The following is a 14,621-nucleotide window of genomic DNA, read 5'->3' on the forward strand; positions in this document are numbered from 1 at the left end:
GGTATTCATTTATCTATCTATTTAAATTCATATAACATGCATATATGCTATACTGTATGTCATTTGATTTGCGTAAACACAGGCATATTCTGATCTAACATACTTCTTGGAAAGAAAGAATCAAATAAATTCGCCTGTGGTATGACAAGACAGAAAATGATTGAGAGTGATATTGAGACGAAATTGGGTTAAAATAGCTTCGGGCAATAATAACATCGTCAGCAGTATCCCTTCCATTGATTCATGATAATTGCACAGCGCGCCAATGTCATGGAACAATTTCAATCGCGAACAATGGTGAACGTAAACGGTTGGTTATTGACATTCGTTTTAATTAAGGTTAAACCAACTATCATATTATAATACAATAATAGGTTACTCTCCAAAATTGCCGTAGTCTCGGTCAAGATGTTTAACAGCATCGTTACCATGGTTACGTGACTGCCACTACAAATACATCTGATTATGATACCATGGTAACAATGATGATTATGACTATGATGATGATGATGTTGATGTTGATTACAAAAGAGTAGTAGTAGTAATCAGGTAGTAGTAGTAGTAGTAGTAGAAATTAGGCCTAGTAGTAATCATCATCATTATCATCATCATCATCATTATCATTATCATAGTAATATTCATAATAGACAATCTCCCTGTATTACACGTCTGTTGGGTTCCATGTCCCTTTTATTATTGTTATGTATATAAGTCGAAGTTATGCTTTACTTGTGAATTCCTCTTTTCCATGCAGAGTTATAGATGAAGATTGTATTGCTTACTTGTTTATTTATCCAAACCAGAGTTGACATCATCATAATAACTGTATTCATGTTTTGTTGAAACTTTATACGTGATTCAAAGTTTCTTTAGATATCATGTACTCATGTAAGCGTTATGTATATTACTTTGCATTACTTTATTTTATGGAAATAAAATCATTTTGAATTGAATTGAATTGGATTGAAACAAGTTGATATCATTGCCAATGTCAATGTCTGTCTGTCTGTATGTATGTATGTAAGTATGTCCCTGTCTGTGTTTCTGTCTTCGTTTGTCTCTATCTCTGTCTTTGTCCATACCTCTGTTTTGCATCTCCATTTACTATGATAACGTAATAATAATGGAATACTCGTCACTTTTTTTTTTTACTTCTCGAGATGTGCCCCAGTATTTTCAAATTGATCGCATGTTATCTGTTACCTATATACATTTATATTTGCTAGAAATGAAATGTCATTAAACTGAACTGAACTATTTATGATGATTTAACGTTACTGAATCAAATAAGTGCAATCAATGCGATAGAGAGTGATGTTTGTTTTGTCACTAGGCAACGGAAAACACTCTTGTATTTTGAGAGACGTTCCTTAGTCACAAGGATTGAAACACTCGAGAAGTGCTTTGTATGAATTGTGTTCAACTGATTTAAGACTATTATTTTCTAGTCTGTAAAAAAAAATGAACGCATAAACATACTGAAATGGCGAAATGAAACGTATTTTCCCATCATCACGTATTTTTCGGGGACCATTTACTGACATACATCGTTTACCAGGAGAACTTTACCCATTTGTTGATTATCATGGCCATGTGCAAAAGGCGTGGCTCGATGATGTAAATTAATGAGTAGAATTATACTCTTACATGGTAATAAGCCGATCAGATCGAGGAGATTCTGAAACCCACTTTATGAAGGTCTTTGGACGATGATCAGAGAGAGAGAGAGAGAGAAGTTTTAATTGAGCTGAACACTTAAAGATATAGGCTAAAGTTCGCTTAGACAGTGCACAGTACTTTTAAAACATTACCTTGAGAATTTTAAAGAAGCCGTAGACTGTTCTAGCTTTGAAAGATATAAAAAGGGGGGGGGGGAGACAAGAAATAAGGAGAATGAGGGAGAGAGAGAGACATATGGAATAAAATGCGTAAGTCTGTCATCGTGGTCATTGGACGTTTGGGCATGATAGATATAGGCTAATTAATTGAAAGTCGTAAAAATAACAAATCCGCTAATCAAGCACAGTTCATGTGGTTGAACGGTATTCATAATAAGTTCGGTAATTACTTTCAGACACAATTGCCACATTGTATATGACAACCACCAAACACAAATTCGCTTCATCTGCTGTGTTCTTTAACCAACAGATCAAAAGAAAAAAAAGTATTTTCCAAGAAGATATTTAACCCGTCACTTACCATATCATGCATGTCCAATAGATCTCTAATGGTACCTAGCAGGTTTACGCTAGGCAGTGGGTTATTTGGGTTAACTGATGAATCATGCTCAGAACGTCAAGAGTTTGATATCAGCCACACAGATCTCTTTGTCAACACTAAAGAATAATGTATGCATGTAACATATGTGGTGGATAAGTTCTTCTGTTCTTTATATTTTTGTATTTCGAGTTTTCTTTTTTTCCCCATCATCAACTTCTTATTCTTGTCCTTGTTTGTAGTTTTTCCTTTCTTCTTCTTCTTTTCTCTTCACTTTTCCTTCCTCTTCCCCTCCATCCTTTCTTCTATCTCTCTCCCTTCTGTCTTCTTCTCTGTTTCCCAGTTTTCTTTTGCTTTTTTTTAATTTTTTCCCTTTTTCGTCTCTCCTTTTTCCCTTCTTCTCTCCCGTCTTCTTCTGTGTTTATTTTCTTCTTCATTCTTCCTCCGTCCTCCAATCCTAGAATCGTCAACGCCACCCCCATCTACAGCACCATCACTACCGCTGTTACCACCACCATCTCCACCATCACCAACATCACCACCACCTTAACAATCACCAACATCCATCACCACCATGTTCCATCACTACCACCACCACCGGCGCCATCATCACCATCACCATCAACACCACCACTACCACCATCACCACCACCACTGTCACCACCACCACCACCATCACCAACATCACCATAACCATCACCATCACCACCAACATCACCACCATGCACCATCACTACCACTACCACTACCACCACCCGAGCACCACCACCATCGATCACCGCCATCACTACCACATTACCATCATCACCACCTTAACCACTATCACCACCATTACCACTATCACCACCACCACAACCATCACCACCATCACTATCAACACCACCACTGCCACCATCACCACCACCATCACCACTATCACTACCATCACCACCTCCATCACCACCACCACCAACGTTATCACCACCTCATTACCATCACCATCATTACCATTACAGTATTATACCACTATCATCATCATCACCACCACCACCACCATCATCATTTACTAACATCATCATCATTTATGACCTGACTTAAATGACAAGCTTCTACAGAAAGTTCTAAGCGCATGCACAATACCTCCCAGGGATTAGGCAAAATGGGGTTTATGACTACTAGTATACATACATGTCAATGTGAAATATATTTCAGAAGAATGGAAAACGCTGTACAGCATTCGCTTCTTCTTTGACTTTTTCTCGTCTTAATAATATACACGAACATTTGCAGATCCAAAGAGTCTCGAATCATCGCTATGCTGAGATCGGACGAAAATTTTCCCTAATCAGTCTCCACTTAAATTTCTCGTCTCCTACCACCCGCCTTCCTTGTCCATGCTTTAACCCATCGTGTGCTTCGAATGTAGATTGACACAGAACACCCCATAACACTGATTAGGCCCACACTATCCAAAGTCCCTGGCACAGAAAGGGTTGATGCAGTACTTGTCACTGACATAATATTTCATCGTCTTGTTTGCCCTCGAGTCGTTTTGCATTCCCATAGATACTCATGCGCGGCTGTCGCCTCTGCAATTCTTTTGGATAAGATATGGAACATCATCTTGATACAAGTATAGGTCTACTTTGCAGAGAGGTCATTTGCTGTGTATCGTTTGTGTGTATGTGATCGGAGCAGCTTATCTTTATTCGTAGGTTGCTAGGGCAGTTAACCGATTAGACAATGGATTATGATAACCATACTGCTGGTTTAAGCGGGGTTCCCACTATCACGATTGGCGCCACGATTGAAATCATGGTCTTAATCGTGAAGCGATCGTGGTAATCTTATTAGATCGTATCAGATTGTATCAGATCTTGAGGTCAATCGCGGCAATCGCATTAATCGTAAAAATTTTTTGGACGGTTCAAAAATTTTCTACAATTAATATTTGATCGTGATCATCGCATCAGATTGTCTTGGATCGTATCAAAACGCAGCTAATCTTATCTAATCGTGCTCCGTAATCGTGTTGATCGGGATCGACTTTTTCACTTTCCTTCTGCTTGTTTTTTTTTTTTTTGCACATTTGCCTTATTTTACTCTCAAATCGTATATATTTTGTATTCCGCGAGGTTGAATAAGGGAGGGGTGGCACAACGAACTATAAAATAACAACACCACTGAAACATCAACCAGAAGCAGAATGTTTCACATACCCCACAATTTAACTTTTGTGACTTTTGAAAAGTGACCATTGTCGTGGATGTAAGGTCACTCGTGCATGACTATAAAGATCATTTTTCTTTCTTTCTCTTCTTTCTTTAAAACAACAACAACATAGAGATCACTGTCATTATTTTTCACGTAGAAGTTAGTCAAGAAGTGTAGCAATACCCCTGCGAAATAACTTTGCTGAAGACTTTTTTTTTTTGTTACAAAGTGACATTATTTTAAGGAAGTTACCTTTCTGTTATGTGTGTATGTCGGTTTTGTTAAACACTGTGAAATAAAACAATAAATCAAGCCAAGCCAACCAAACTTTCAATACCCCATGAGATAATGATATTTTGAAATAAAAATGCATATGATTATGCGAATATGTAATCAAACACACAAGCAATGTTTTCAGTTTGGCCAACTTTCTTATATTGAGCGTATATAACACATTATTATGTTAGCATTCAAAAAGATCCCATCCTCTTTTTTAGCTTCAATTTCATATTTTCTTCATATATTTCAAAGGAAGGTGAAACATTTATTTTGTCTTGATCTTTTTTTTGTTTTGTTTTGGTGAGCATGTCGATTCAATAATCTATTAATTTCTTTACGTTAAATTAAAGGAGGGACTATCTGAGGTTGTGTCTGGCCCAGGTGATGCTTTCTCTCTGATGACAATGTAATCGTCATTCACAATACTGCAAAGGTCACGTTGTCATCATCCTCAATCTATCAATCCTTGCCATCATAAGTGGTTGTGGATAGTAGGCCTAATCACTCTGCAGAAGTTAAGGAAACAATGAAATCCATTGTCAGTCGGACTATAATATTCCCATTCGGGTCCAATCGCACATTACATGGGGGTCACTTTTGATCCCGATCGTGAAAGATATCGTATCTTATCTCAACAGCCCGCAGTGGTTCGCGGAATTCGTATTGGAACGTATCAGAACGTAGCTGCACCCACCAAATCGGGGATCCCGATCGTAATGATCGTGTAGATCGGAACCAATCATGGACTCAATCGGGACAATCCTATCGGATCGTATTAAAACGGGAGACCAGATCGTGACAGATCGTATTGCTTGAAATAGACCAATCGTGACCATATCGCATCTAAGCGAACCAACACGTATTGACTCACATAACCTCGTATCCAAACGTGAAATTTCAGACGAGTTCAACGAATCTTCCACGATCAGTTACGAATGTCCAATCGTGGCGTTCGTACTAGATCGTACGATAGTGGGAACCCCGCTTTAAAACGTTCAGTGTCATTAATGCACGCTATTGCAAAGTAGAATCATCATCATTATGAAAAGTAAGTGTGTGTGTGTGTGTGTGTGTGTGTGCGTGTGCGTGTGTGTATGTGTGTTTGGGGAAGGTAATAACCATAAACACTGAAGACGGATTGGGTTTTGAATGCAGAATTTAAAGCATGGATAATGGGTTGGGGGATAGAAACGTTCCAAAGGTCTTTAGGAAGTAATATTTTACCACATCACAGCTGGTAAACTACAAGGAAACGTGACTTCCGGTCTGTGGACGTTGAAAGGAAGGTCACATTTGAAAAAAAAAAAGACCCAAAACGTCAGTATTGTGACTTGGTATAATTAAAAAAAGAAAGGCCTGCCACTGTTTTGTCGCACGGGATGTGGCCGAAACAACACACCAACGGTGCGTCAGGGCGAACCGACGGGCGGGTTGGCCGTAAACAAACCCATTAAGGACCGCATGGAAATCTCGGGTCGTCTGCGGAGACGACGTGATGTAGTTTACTATCCTATGTTTCGTCTCTTTAGTCTCAATTTACTTCCTGTAATTGTCATCTTATCTTTCCGTCCGTCTCTCTCGTTATGCTGGATCAATGCTGGACGGTTTCCACTGTGGTGTAATTTTCTGGACATTAACCTCTCTCATTTTTTTTGTTTTGGTATTGAATTGAATGTGTGTGTGTGTGTGTGTGTGTGTGTGTGTGTGTGTGTGAGTTTGTTTGTTTGTTTGTTTTTAAGTTCACCCTATACACAGAATATCTGTGCCAGTTCACAGTTTCACTTTGCGCTTTTCAGCACGATGCATGTCAGATTAATGTCCAGACATGTCCAGTCCAAGTAATTTTGATATCTATTTCAGCAATATCTGAGCAATATCTTTTTGCGCACCCCCTTGTCTTTACCATTCTCTACCACCAATCGTTTATAAGTATAGGAACAGCGAAAAGTAATTGCCATCATAAAGACATATCTTCCGTATGGAGCGTGGCTGGTCATTATGCAATGAGACGTGAATCCATTGTCTTCCTATCTGCTGGGCAGATCGAGTTGACACATACATTGTAGTTCAAACATTTTGAGTGGCGGCTACGAGCATGGGATCTAAGCGAATAAGACTATTGTGACTCCATCCCTCGAACCTCCTTGTTTGAACATGAATTTCATAAATTGTTACATCGGGGCAAGCCTCTGCATTTCATGCTGCTTTGAAAACAGAAGTGGTTGACCAACTGAGAAAAAAAAATGAAATAGGAAAGGTCATTGTTCGATGTGCTCACGAACTAATTGTGAACTGGCTTACATTAACTGTGAAGAAATAAACTTTGAAAGTAATCTAATGTGCAGTTTAATGCCCCGTCACTGTACAGGCACGCTAACCTGGAAACATTAAACTGCACATTACAATGTACTTGAATATGAGACTCTTATGTGAATGTACTCTTAAATGAATCCCACAAGGATTGGAACAATCATCTCCCAGCATTCCCACTGATTCCCACTGATCAGTTACTAGCCATCCCCTTCAACATCTTACCTATATTTTGCAGAAAATCCAATTCGATTATTATTTTGGTTAAGTGGTCACAGAGAAATGTGGATTGTTGTAAAGCATGTCATGGGTTTGTTTCTTCTAAGTTAAGCACTTGGATGCTCTTGGAACTGCATTTCAATGTGTGAACACAACAGACAGAACTTGGAGAGAAGAGATATCTGACATACTCTGCAAAGATCCTCATTTCTCTTTGACCACTGAAGCAAATCGGATGGGGTTTGCTATAAGATGTAGGTACCGTAATAAGTTATACAACATAGTTTCATACCCTCAAATTGTATTTGGATTGATTCACTACAGATTTTCAAAGTTATCGTTGCGGTGGGTCTCGTCTTTTTTTTTTTTTTTTGACATACGATACTGTATGCGCAAATGCAAATATGGCCCGAGTCGAAGCATTTTCCTCAATCCCTTCAAGATTGACTCATGCAGAGTTGACTATATATATATATTTTTTTTTTGCTAACTCCTGACGGGGTGTCGCCTTTTATTTTGGCCAATGTTTTGGTATTTCATATATGAAGAGTTTGTTCGCAAAAACCGTTCAGTCCATTTTTGAAGATTTTGAAGTACGGTCTCTGTCATAAAGTACAAAATACACTGTAATACCTTTTTTAATCATATATTGGTCACTACATATAAAGGTACATTTTTTATGTTATGGTCAAAAGAAGCAAAATTTTTCTTATTATTCTCTTTATTTTTCTTGACCTTTAATCGCAAATATCTCCATTTGGCAAATATGGACTTATCGGTTTTTGCGAACACTCTTCATAAATATATATATAATAATATATATATATATATATATATATATATATATATACATGTATATACATATATACATGTGTATATATACATATATATACATGTATATATATATATATATATATATATATATATATACATGTATATACATATATACATGTGTATATATATATATATATATATATATATATACATGTATATACATATATACATGTGTATATATATATATATATATATATATATATATATGGTTTTGAAATGGATGAGATAGTCAAATTAATGCAATCCTGAGAAAAGATGGGACATACAAACTGTATTTTTCTTGGGATTGTTTTGATTTACTTTGTTTTTGGATATCTCAGCCATTTCAGAACCAATTTTAATCAAATGCTCTTTTAATATTTCATGAAAGTGGTTTTGCAATTATCTTGTAAAAAATTAGAAGCTAAATCCCCATTTCAATCAAAAACTATGCCATCCCTTTAAGACAAAGAGCAGAAACAACAAACTTCACAACCTTGAAATATCGGAGTGAATTTTCCCTTTAATACAAACTCACATTGTATTTTCATCAAAGGCCATCACAAAAAACAAATGCATAATCATTATATCACTTGATTTACAAGATTGATGATCTGAAAAGTAGTAAAAGTGATCCAAGTATTCCAATCAGAATTACCCAATCTAATCTTGGGGAAAATAAACCTAAACTAAACCCTAGTCAAAATATGTATGCTGAAGATAACATGATTTACTTGGTTTTGAGTACATGAGACCTACAAAATGTAAATCTATTGAAAAACCTTTTGAAAATTGGAATGCTCTTAATAACATGCAACTACAAGATAAAACTTTGTGGTCCACAATGTCATGGAACCCGGGCAATGCGCAAATAGAGTATGGCATAAGATGAAAAAACTTGTAGGCACTTGTATATTATACTGTACATATTATACATCTGTATGTACATGGGTGTACAACCACATTGGTTGAACACGATCTCTGGCAGAAATTCAACTTTGATGGAAACACATTCCAGCATACTAAAGTTTTGCGAATCACGTTGTCATCAAAATGAGATCTACGAACACATATAATCACCAAAAGAGTAAACCAATTACATGTACTGTATATGCCATGCATTTGGCGAGTCAAAATTTTCGCAAATCGGGACTTCCCAAAGATTTCGTGAGTGGTTAAATTCGTGATCGTGAAGTGCAGTACTGAACAGAGAAATGTATACATGTGCTTCACATTCATATCAGGATCAGAGTCATTGTTTTTGTGTGTCTTTTTAGTTTTGCAGCCTGCTGGCAAATCCTGTCTGAAATCATGAAATTTACTGGCTGACATTGATATGAAATTCATTTCCTTCTATTATTCTAACTGAAGAAGCGTATTGGTAGTTTCTCGTAAACATCAGACGATGCTGAACGAGTAATTAACTGGCACAAATCCTCTTAAAATCCACGTATCATAATGTCACCTAGCATATGTTGTTGTTGAATTCAACATTGAAAGAAAGATAAATAGAAAGAAAAAGAAAGTAACAAAAGCACATTAGAAGCAACAATGATTCTCTAACATTTGCTGTAGAATGCGCTTTTACTTTTACACAACACAAGCAAGTATTGTATTTGGCCGTACACTCAACTAATTTGCGCATTTTGCTTTTGTTTCTGCTATACACAGATCAAAAGGTAACTACTCACTTATTGTACATTGCATGCAAACACAAATGCATGTTTATTGGAGAGGATCGCAGCTGCTTTGCACTGCCCTCTGTTGTTCAGCTCTGATTGACTTGTGCGTCCATTAAGGAAGATCATGTGACCAAGTGGCTGACAGAGTTCTGGGGTACCAGCCTGTCGTGAGGAAAAAGCTCGGATCGAGCGGGAAGACGGTTCGGTCAGACCCTCTCGGCCATGGTCTTGAGAAATGAGATGGCGGTCAAGGGATCCTCGATGTGCCACTCGCCACCGCCAGTGCCGGCGCCAGCGGCATCGAGGATCCTGCGGCGCTTGCGGGGCGTGGCGGCCAGCAGGGAGGCGGACGAGCTCCGGCCGCTGAAGGAGCCCGCCAGGAAGGAGGTGGAGGTGGCGCTGGCGTTGAGTGTCTTGGCCTTGATGCGACGCTCGTTCAGCGTCTGCTTACGGGAGACCAGCTTGTGCAGCGACTGCACCTTCTCCAGAGTTTTGGGGTTGGAAAGAATCACCTGCAAAGGAAAATACAGATGGTTGAGAACTACTAAGTACAAGCTCCCATTAATGAAACTGATGCAGAGATGCTTATTTGTATGTAGACATAGAAATAAAGATGTTTGGTTTGATTATTTGTCTAATTTACTTTGAACTCTTTTGGTCATCCCTATCCGCTTTCACAAAGGTGTCTCCATAATCTAAAAATATGTGTCCATCATCACAGCCAACATTGTGGTGAATAAAAGAAATACAATATGAACAGTGTCGCTGACAATGAACACACATTTTGAAGCATAAAGTGGACAAAGGACAGTGGCCAAGGCGTGTTTGTCGTGTGTGAGTACACCGGAGCTCGATATTCCCTTATCTGATATAGAATGAAACTAACATTCTTTTGTGGTCCAAGCAAACAACTTAATGAGGGTCTGTTTTTTGTTCTAAAAAAAAAAAAGGAAAAAAAAACCACCCTAAAACATGCCTACTGGAATAACAAGCTGATGTAATCAAATAGTAAACTCGCCTGGTCCAAAGGACTACATTTGACAAAGTATTTATTCCCAGTACCCAATGAGCACATTATCAGAACGCTCACAACATGGATCCAATAAGTGAAACTGCTGGATAGAAAGACAAGGTTGACTCACCGTGGCCTGGGTGTGGTCCTGCAGGAGTTTGCCCAGGATGACGCAGATCTTGCAGAAAATGTCGCGATTCTTCTCCCGACACATCTGCAGCAGGTCCACCAACGTGGTCACCGACTCGGCATCGCACAGCACGGCATGCTGGGTGGAGTCCGTCTGTAGCAGCATAGCATTTATGGCACAACAGCGCAAAGCGAGAGTCAGTCACGCAATAGGAAATGTTGATTTGTTGCAGTGAGTTTGATATTCATACATATTATGAGACTTACGGAAATATTTACAGTACTGGTAAAAATATATTGACAATACTGGTAAAATCCTCTTTTAATTAAGAACAAAATGTGCTATCCATGTTCATTACAATGGGGTTCGCCTCTACATCTTTTTGTTGCAGTATCTTTCTTCTTTCTCCCCTTCCCCCCCCCCCCCCCCCCCCCCAAACACTTGCAGATGCTGGCAGATGACTATGAAAGCTGGAAGAATATATCTTCAGCTTGCTTAAATGGTTACTCTACAATAATATACCATATAGTATCATCTTGTGGGTATGATATTTATCCAACTGGTACTTGTTCAAGAATTTTGCATACTTAGCGTGTTATGACCAAAAACCTCAGCAACAGAATGAGAACTTGGAGATAACATGCAGCACATTTCTGTTTAATACAGGAGTAAATATTTTCATAAACATTTTCAAGATTAAATATTATTGCAAGTATCAGTTGACTCACTACCTTGGTCAAAATAAAGATGCCACAAAATATACCGAGTATAAAGTATCATGTGCATCTTTTCTTGGTGTACCTTGGTGAGATTGAAGAGAATACGGACGACGTAGCGAATGACGTCCATGCACGCCACGCTGCGATTGCAGCCACGGACCAGGCAGTAAAAGACGGGAACAGCGCCCCCTTCCACCAGACGCTCGCAGCAGACGACGGAGAGACGGGAAACCACCTCTGCAGGAGTTGAGAAACAAAGTGATAAATGCAGCTTCCAAATACGAAATGTGCGAAAACTTGGCAACAAAATTAGCTAATTTTGTGCTGAGCATTTTAATGTCATAAAGAATGTAATAACGATTGTAATTTATGGTCCTTCTTTACCCATGAAAGGTTTTGTAATTGTATTGGACCAGGGTAATGTTTTATCAAAAGATATAATCAATTATAAATTTCCTTACAACACAGGCTGCCATAGAAATGAACTATATAATCAATTATAACTCTTTTCATAAAACAGGGCCAAGGGCTGCCAATGGTCCAACATTAAGATTAAGGAGATTTCCAAGAACCAGAAGGATTCTTGTGTATGACATTCAACTCAATGCTCAAAATACTATACCTGAAACAGGGAAGTGATTATATTCTATTGTCAGGACATGAAGACAATTTTTATCACGAATTGACAACTCTGTTAACCCTTTGAAGACTACCCCAGCATATACTGTATACGCCATATATTTCGCGAGTCTAAATTTTCGCGAATCAGGAATTCCCGACAATTTCGTGAGTGGTTGAATTCGCGATCGTGGAGTCCTGTACTGAACGGAGAAATGTACATGAGTGCGTCACATCCACATCGGGATCAAAGTCAATATCTTTCCTGGTCTTTAATTTCGCGAATAGCACCTGACTCGTGAAATTCGCGAAAATAAAAACCTCGCGAAATATTCGGCGTATACCGTACTCAGGCAGATGTCTATGGGAAAAGTGTAATATGACAAAATCCACTCATCCTAATTGGAAAAAAAAAAGGGTGCCAGCTGAAAATGGCAGAATGGCAAATGGGAATTTTGAAAATATGACACAGCCACGTACCGAGATTCATGAGGGTCTCCAAGATGCGGGACATCTGCTTGTAGTGGAGGAGATAGTCCAGGGCTGAGGCGGCTCGGTTGCACAGCTTCTTCTCCTCTGTGGCGTTGCGGTTGGCATGGCGACACCGCGCCCTTGCCTGGGCCACCTTCTTGCTCTTGATGCTGCAGCGCACCCGGTGGCCCCTCCACAGCGCCTACGACGGACAGAGGGAAACAAGAGGTCAAATCATGAACATGGCTTACTCGTCACCATCATTCTGAATAGCTGTCAAAGAAAAATTCATGTCCTTTGCCCACTTACAAACATTCACCAGTTTCTTTTTCTTCTCTGGAGTAAATGCTCGGTAGTGTGTTTTGAATTGTCGGGCATCTCCGCCTCTACTGTATTTAATATCTGCAAAATTATGCAGATGCCATTTCAAATTTGCTTCAGAGGATGAGGTAAGGAGGATTAACTTTGCAGAAGTGCCCTTGTTGACATAATGATTATACAATGATGAAGGATCATGATCATTATTAACATCATTAACATCATCATCATCACCACCATCATCATCATCATCATCATGGAGTTCATCACCACTAAAACCAAAACTCTCGCACTGACCTGCATCATGAGGGCCGCTGACTGCATCTTCTTGACGTGTTGCCTAGCAAGCCACACCCTAGCGACAGACTGCAAGCGAGTGGCTGCCGCGTTCTTCCGGGCGAGGTAACGACGCGCTGCCCTCTGGAGGACGAGGGTGGACGTCCGGAGTTTGAGGTAAGCCAGGCGCTGCAGCCGTGCTCTCATCCAATTCTGTATCACGTGAAAAAAGGAAATGACAACACATTAACCCTTAATGTGCCCATAAGAGTTTTTAGTCAATGCCAAGGTGCTAATCTTCCAGTTGCAGATTCTTTTTAAGACCAAGGATAAAACCAACCCTGGTATTATACAGGTAAACATGTCAAACTTGGTGGGGGAGGGGGGTAGTTGATGAGTATTGGACTCGGTCATGTGTATGATAGAATATATCAAAATCAATAGTTACAATATGTAGATAAAATGACTGCATGCTCACTGTGTAATGCTCCACTTTGTGCTAGCAAATATGGACATGGCATATTCATGGTCAAACTTGGATGACTTGATAAAGGGGTGGGGATAGAATTATGGAAGGCAACGTGTCTGTGCTTGAGCGTTTACTTATCACGTTCTTTAATGTGGCCAGGGAAGCTCGTAGCTGCCCCTTGCTGTGCTCTTTTAATACCTCGAAACTTGACCAAATAGGAAGGTCACAGTGACACATATTAGAAGCCGTATATCTGTGACAACTGGCAAAAACGAAACAGCACACTCCAGTAGACATTTCAGTCGGAGAACAAAGCACCGTCAGGGTTTAGGGATGAAGGGTGAAAATGTCACAAATACAGAAGACACTGACACCGACAAACATAAGCACACGATTACATATGACTACTTGGGACGGAGGGTACCTGGATTGTGACAATGGCGGCCATCTTCTGCTGGAAGGCGCGACGGAGGAGCAGGTTCCTGTACGCCCTCTGGAGGCAGATGGCGGAGAGGTGTGCTCTCGCACGAACAGCAAACTGCTGCAGCTCCGCCAGCCTGGCTTGTCTCTTTGCCTGCGAAAGAAATGAAGAAGTATCATTAGTGTAGAGTTACCACATTATGGTTTGATGCTGTCAATATATTTCATAATTTCATATATTTCATAATTCTTCACTACCTGTTCCGTATGAACAAAATGTCTTAATATGATTTCACTGGTCATTTCATTGCTCACGAAAAGTATCATTATTAACAAGCAAATCTTAGAATGTAAATCATTCGAAGATTAAGCTCCTGACATGGTTTTTATGTCTTGGGGAAAAAGTCTGTCCAGTAAAAATCGATTGTACATAAATATATAAGCATGGATGATTTCAAGTATTTGTGGCTTCTTC

The 14,621-nt window shown here is 39.2% G+C and overlaps 1 protein-coding gene across 1 annotated transcript in view; it reads right to left on the reverse strand.

The window, feature by feature from the left end:
- Nucleotides 1-9,919: 9,919 nt before the first annotated feature.
- Nucleotides 9,920-14,621, reverse strand: part of LOC139738378 (abnormal spindle-like microcephaly-associated protein homolog) — a 36,550-nt gene continuing 31,848 nt past the window's right edge. The window contains exons 19-24 of the mRNA XM_071649014.1: nt 14,151-14,300; nt 13,279-13,470; nt 12,673-12,865; nt 11,657-11,811; nt 10,856-11,008; nt 9,920-10,225 (exon numbers count right to left, since the gene is read on the reverse strand). Coding sequence (XP_071505115.1) covers nt 9,920-10,225; nt 10,856-11,008; nt 11,657-11,811; nt 12,673-12,865; nt 13,279-13,470; nt 14,151-14,300 — 1,149 coding nt within the window. The remainder of the gene's footprint in view (nt 10,226-10,855; nt 11,009-11,656; nt 11,812-12,672; nt 12,866-13,278; nt 13,471-14,150; nt 14,301-14,621) is intronic.

Source organism: Diadema antillarum, unplaced genomic scaffold, assembly GCF_040938485.1.
Source record: "Diadema antillarum isolate AM-2024a unplaced genomic scaffold, OU_Dant_1.0 seq00000740_RagTag, whole genome shotgun sequence".
NCBI lineage: Eukaryota > Metazoa > Echinodermata > Echinoidea > Diadematoida > Diadematidae > Diadema > Diadema antillarum.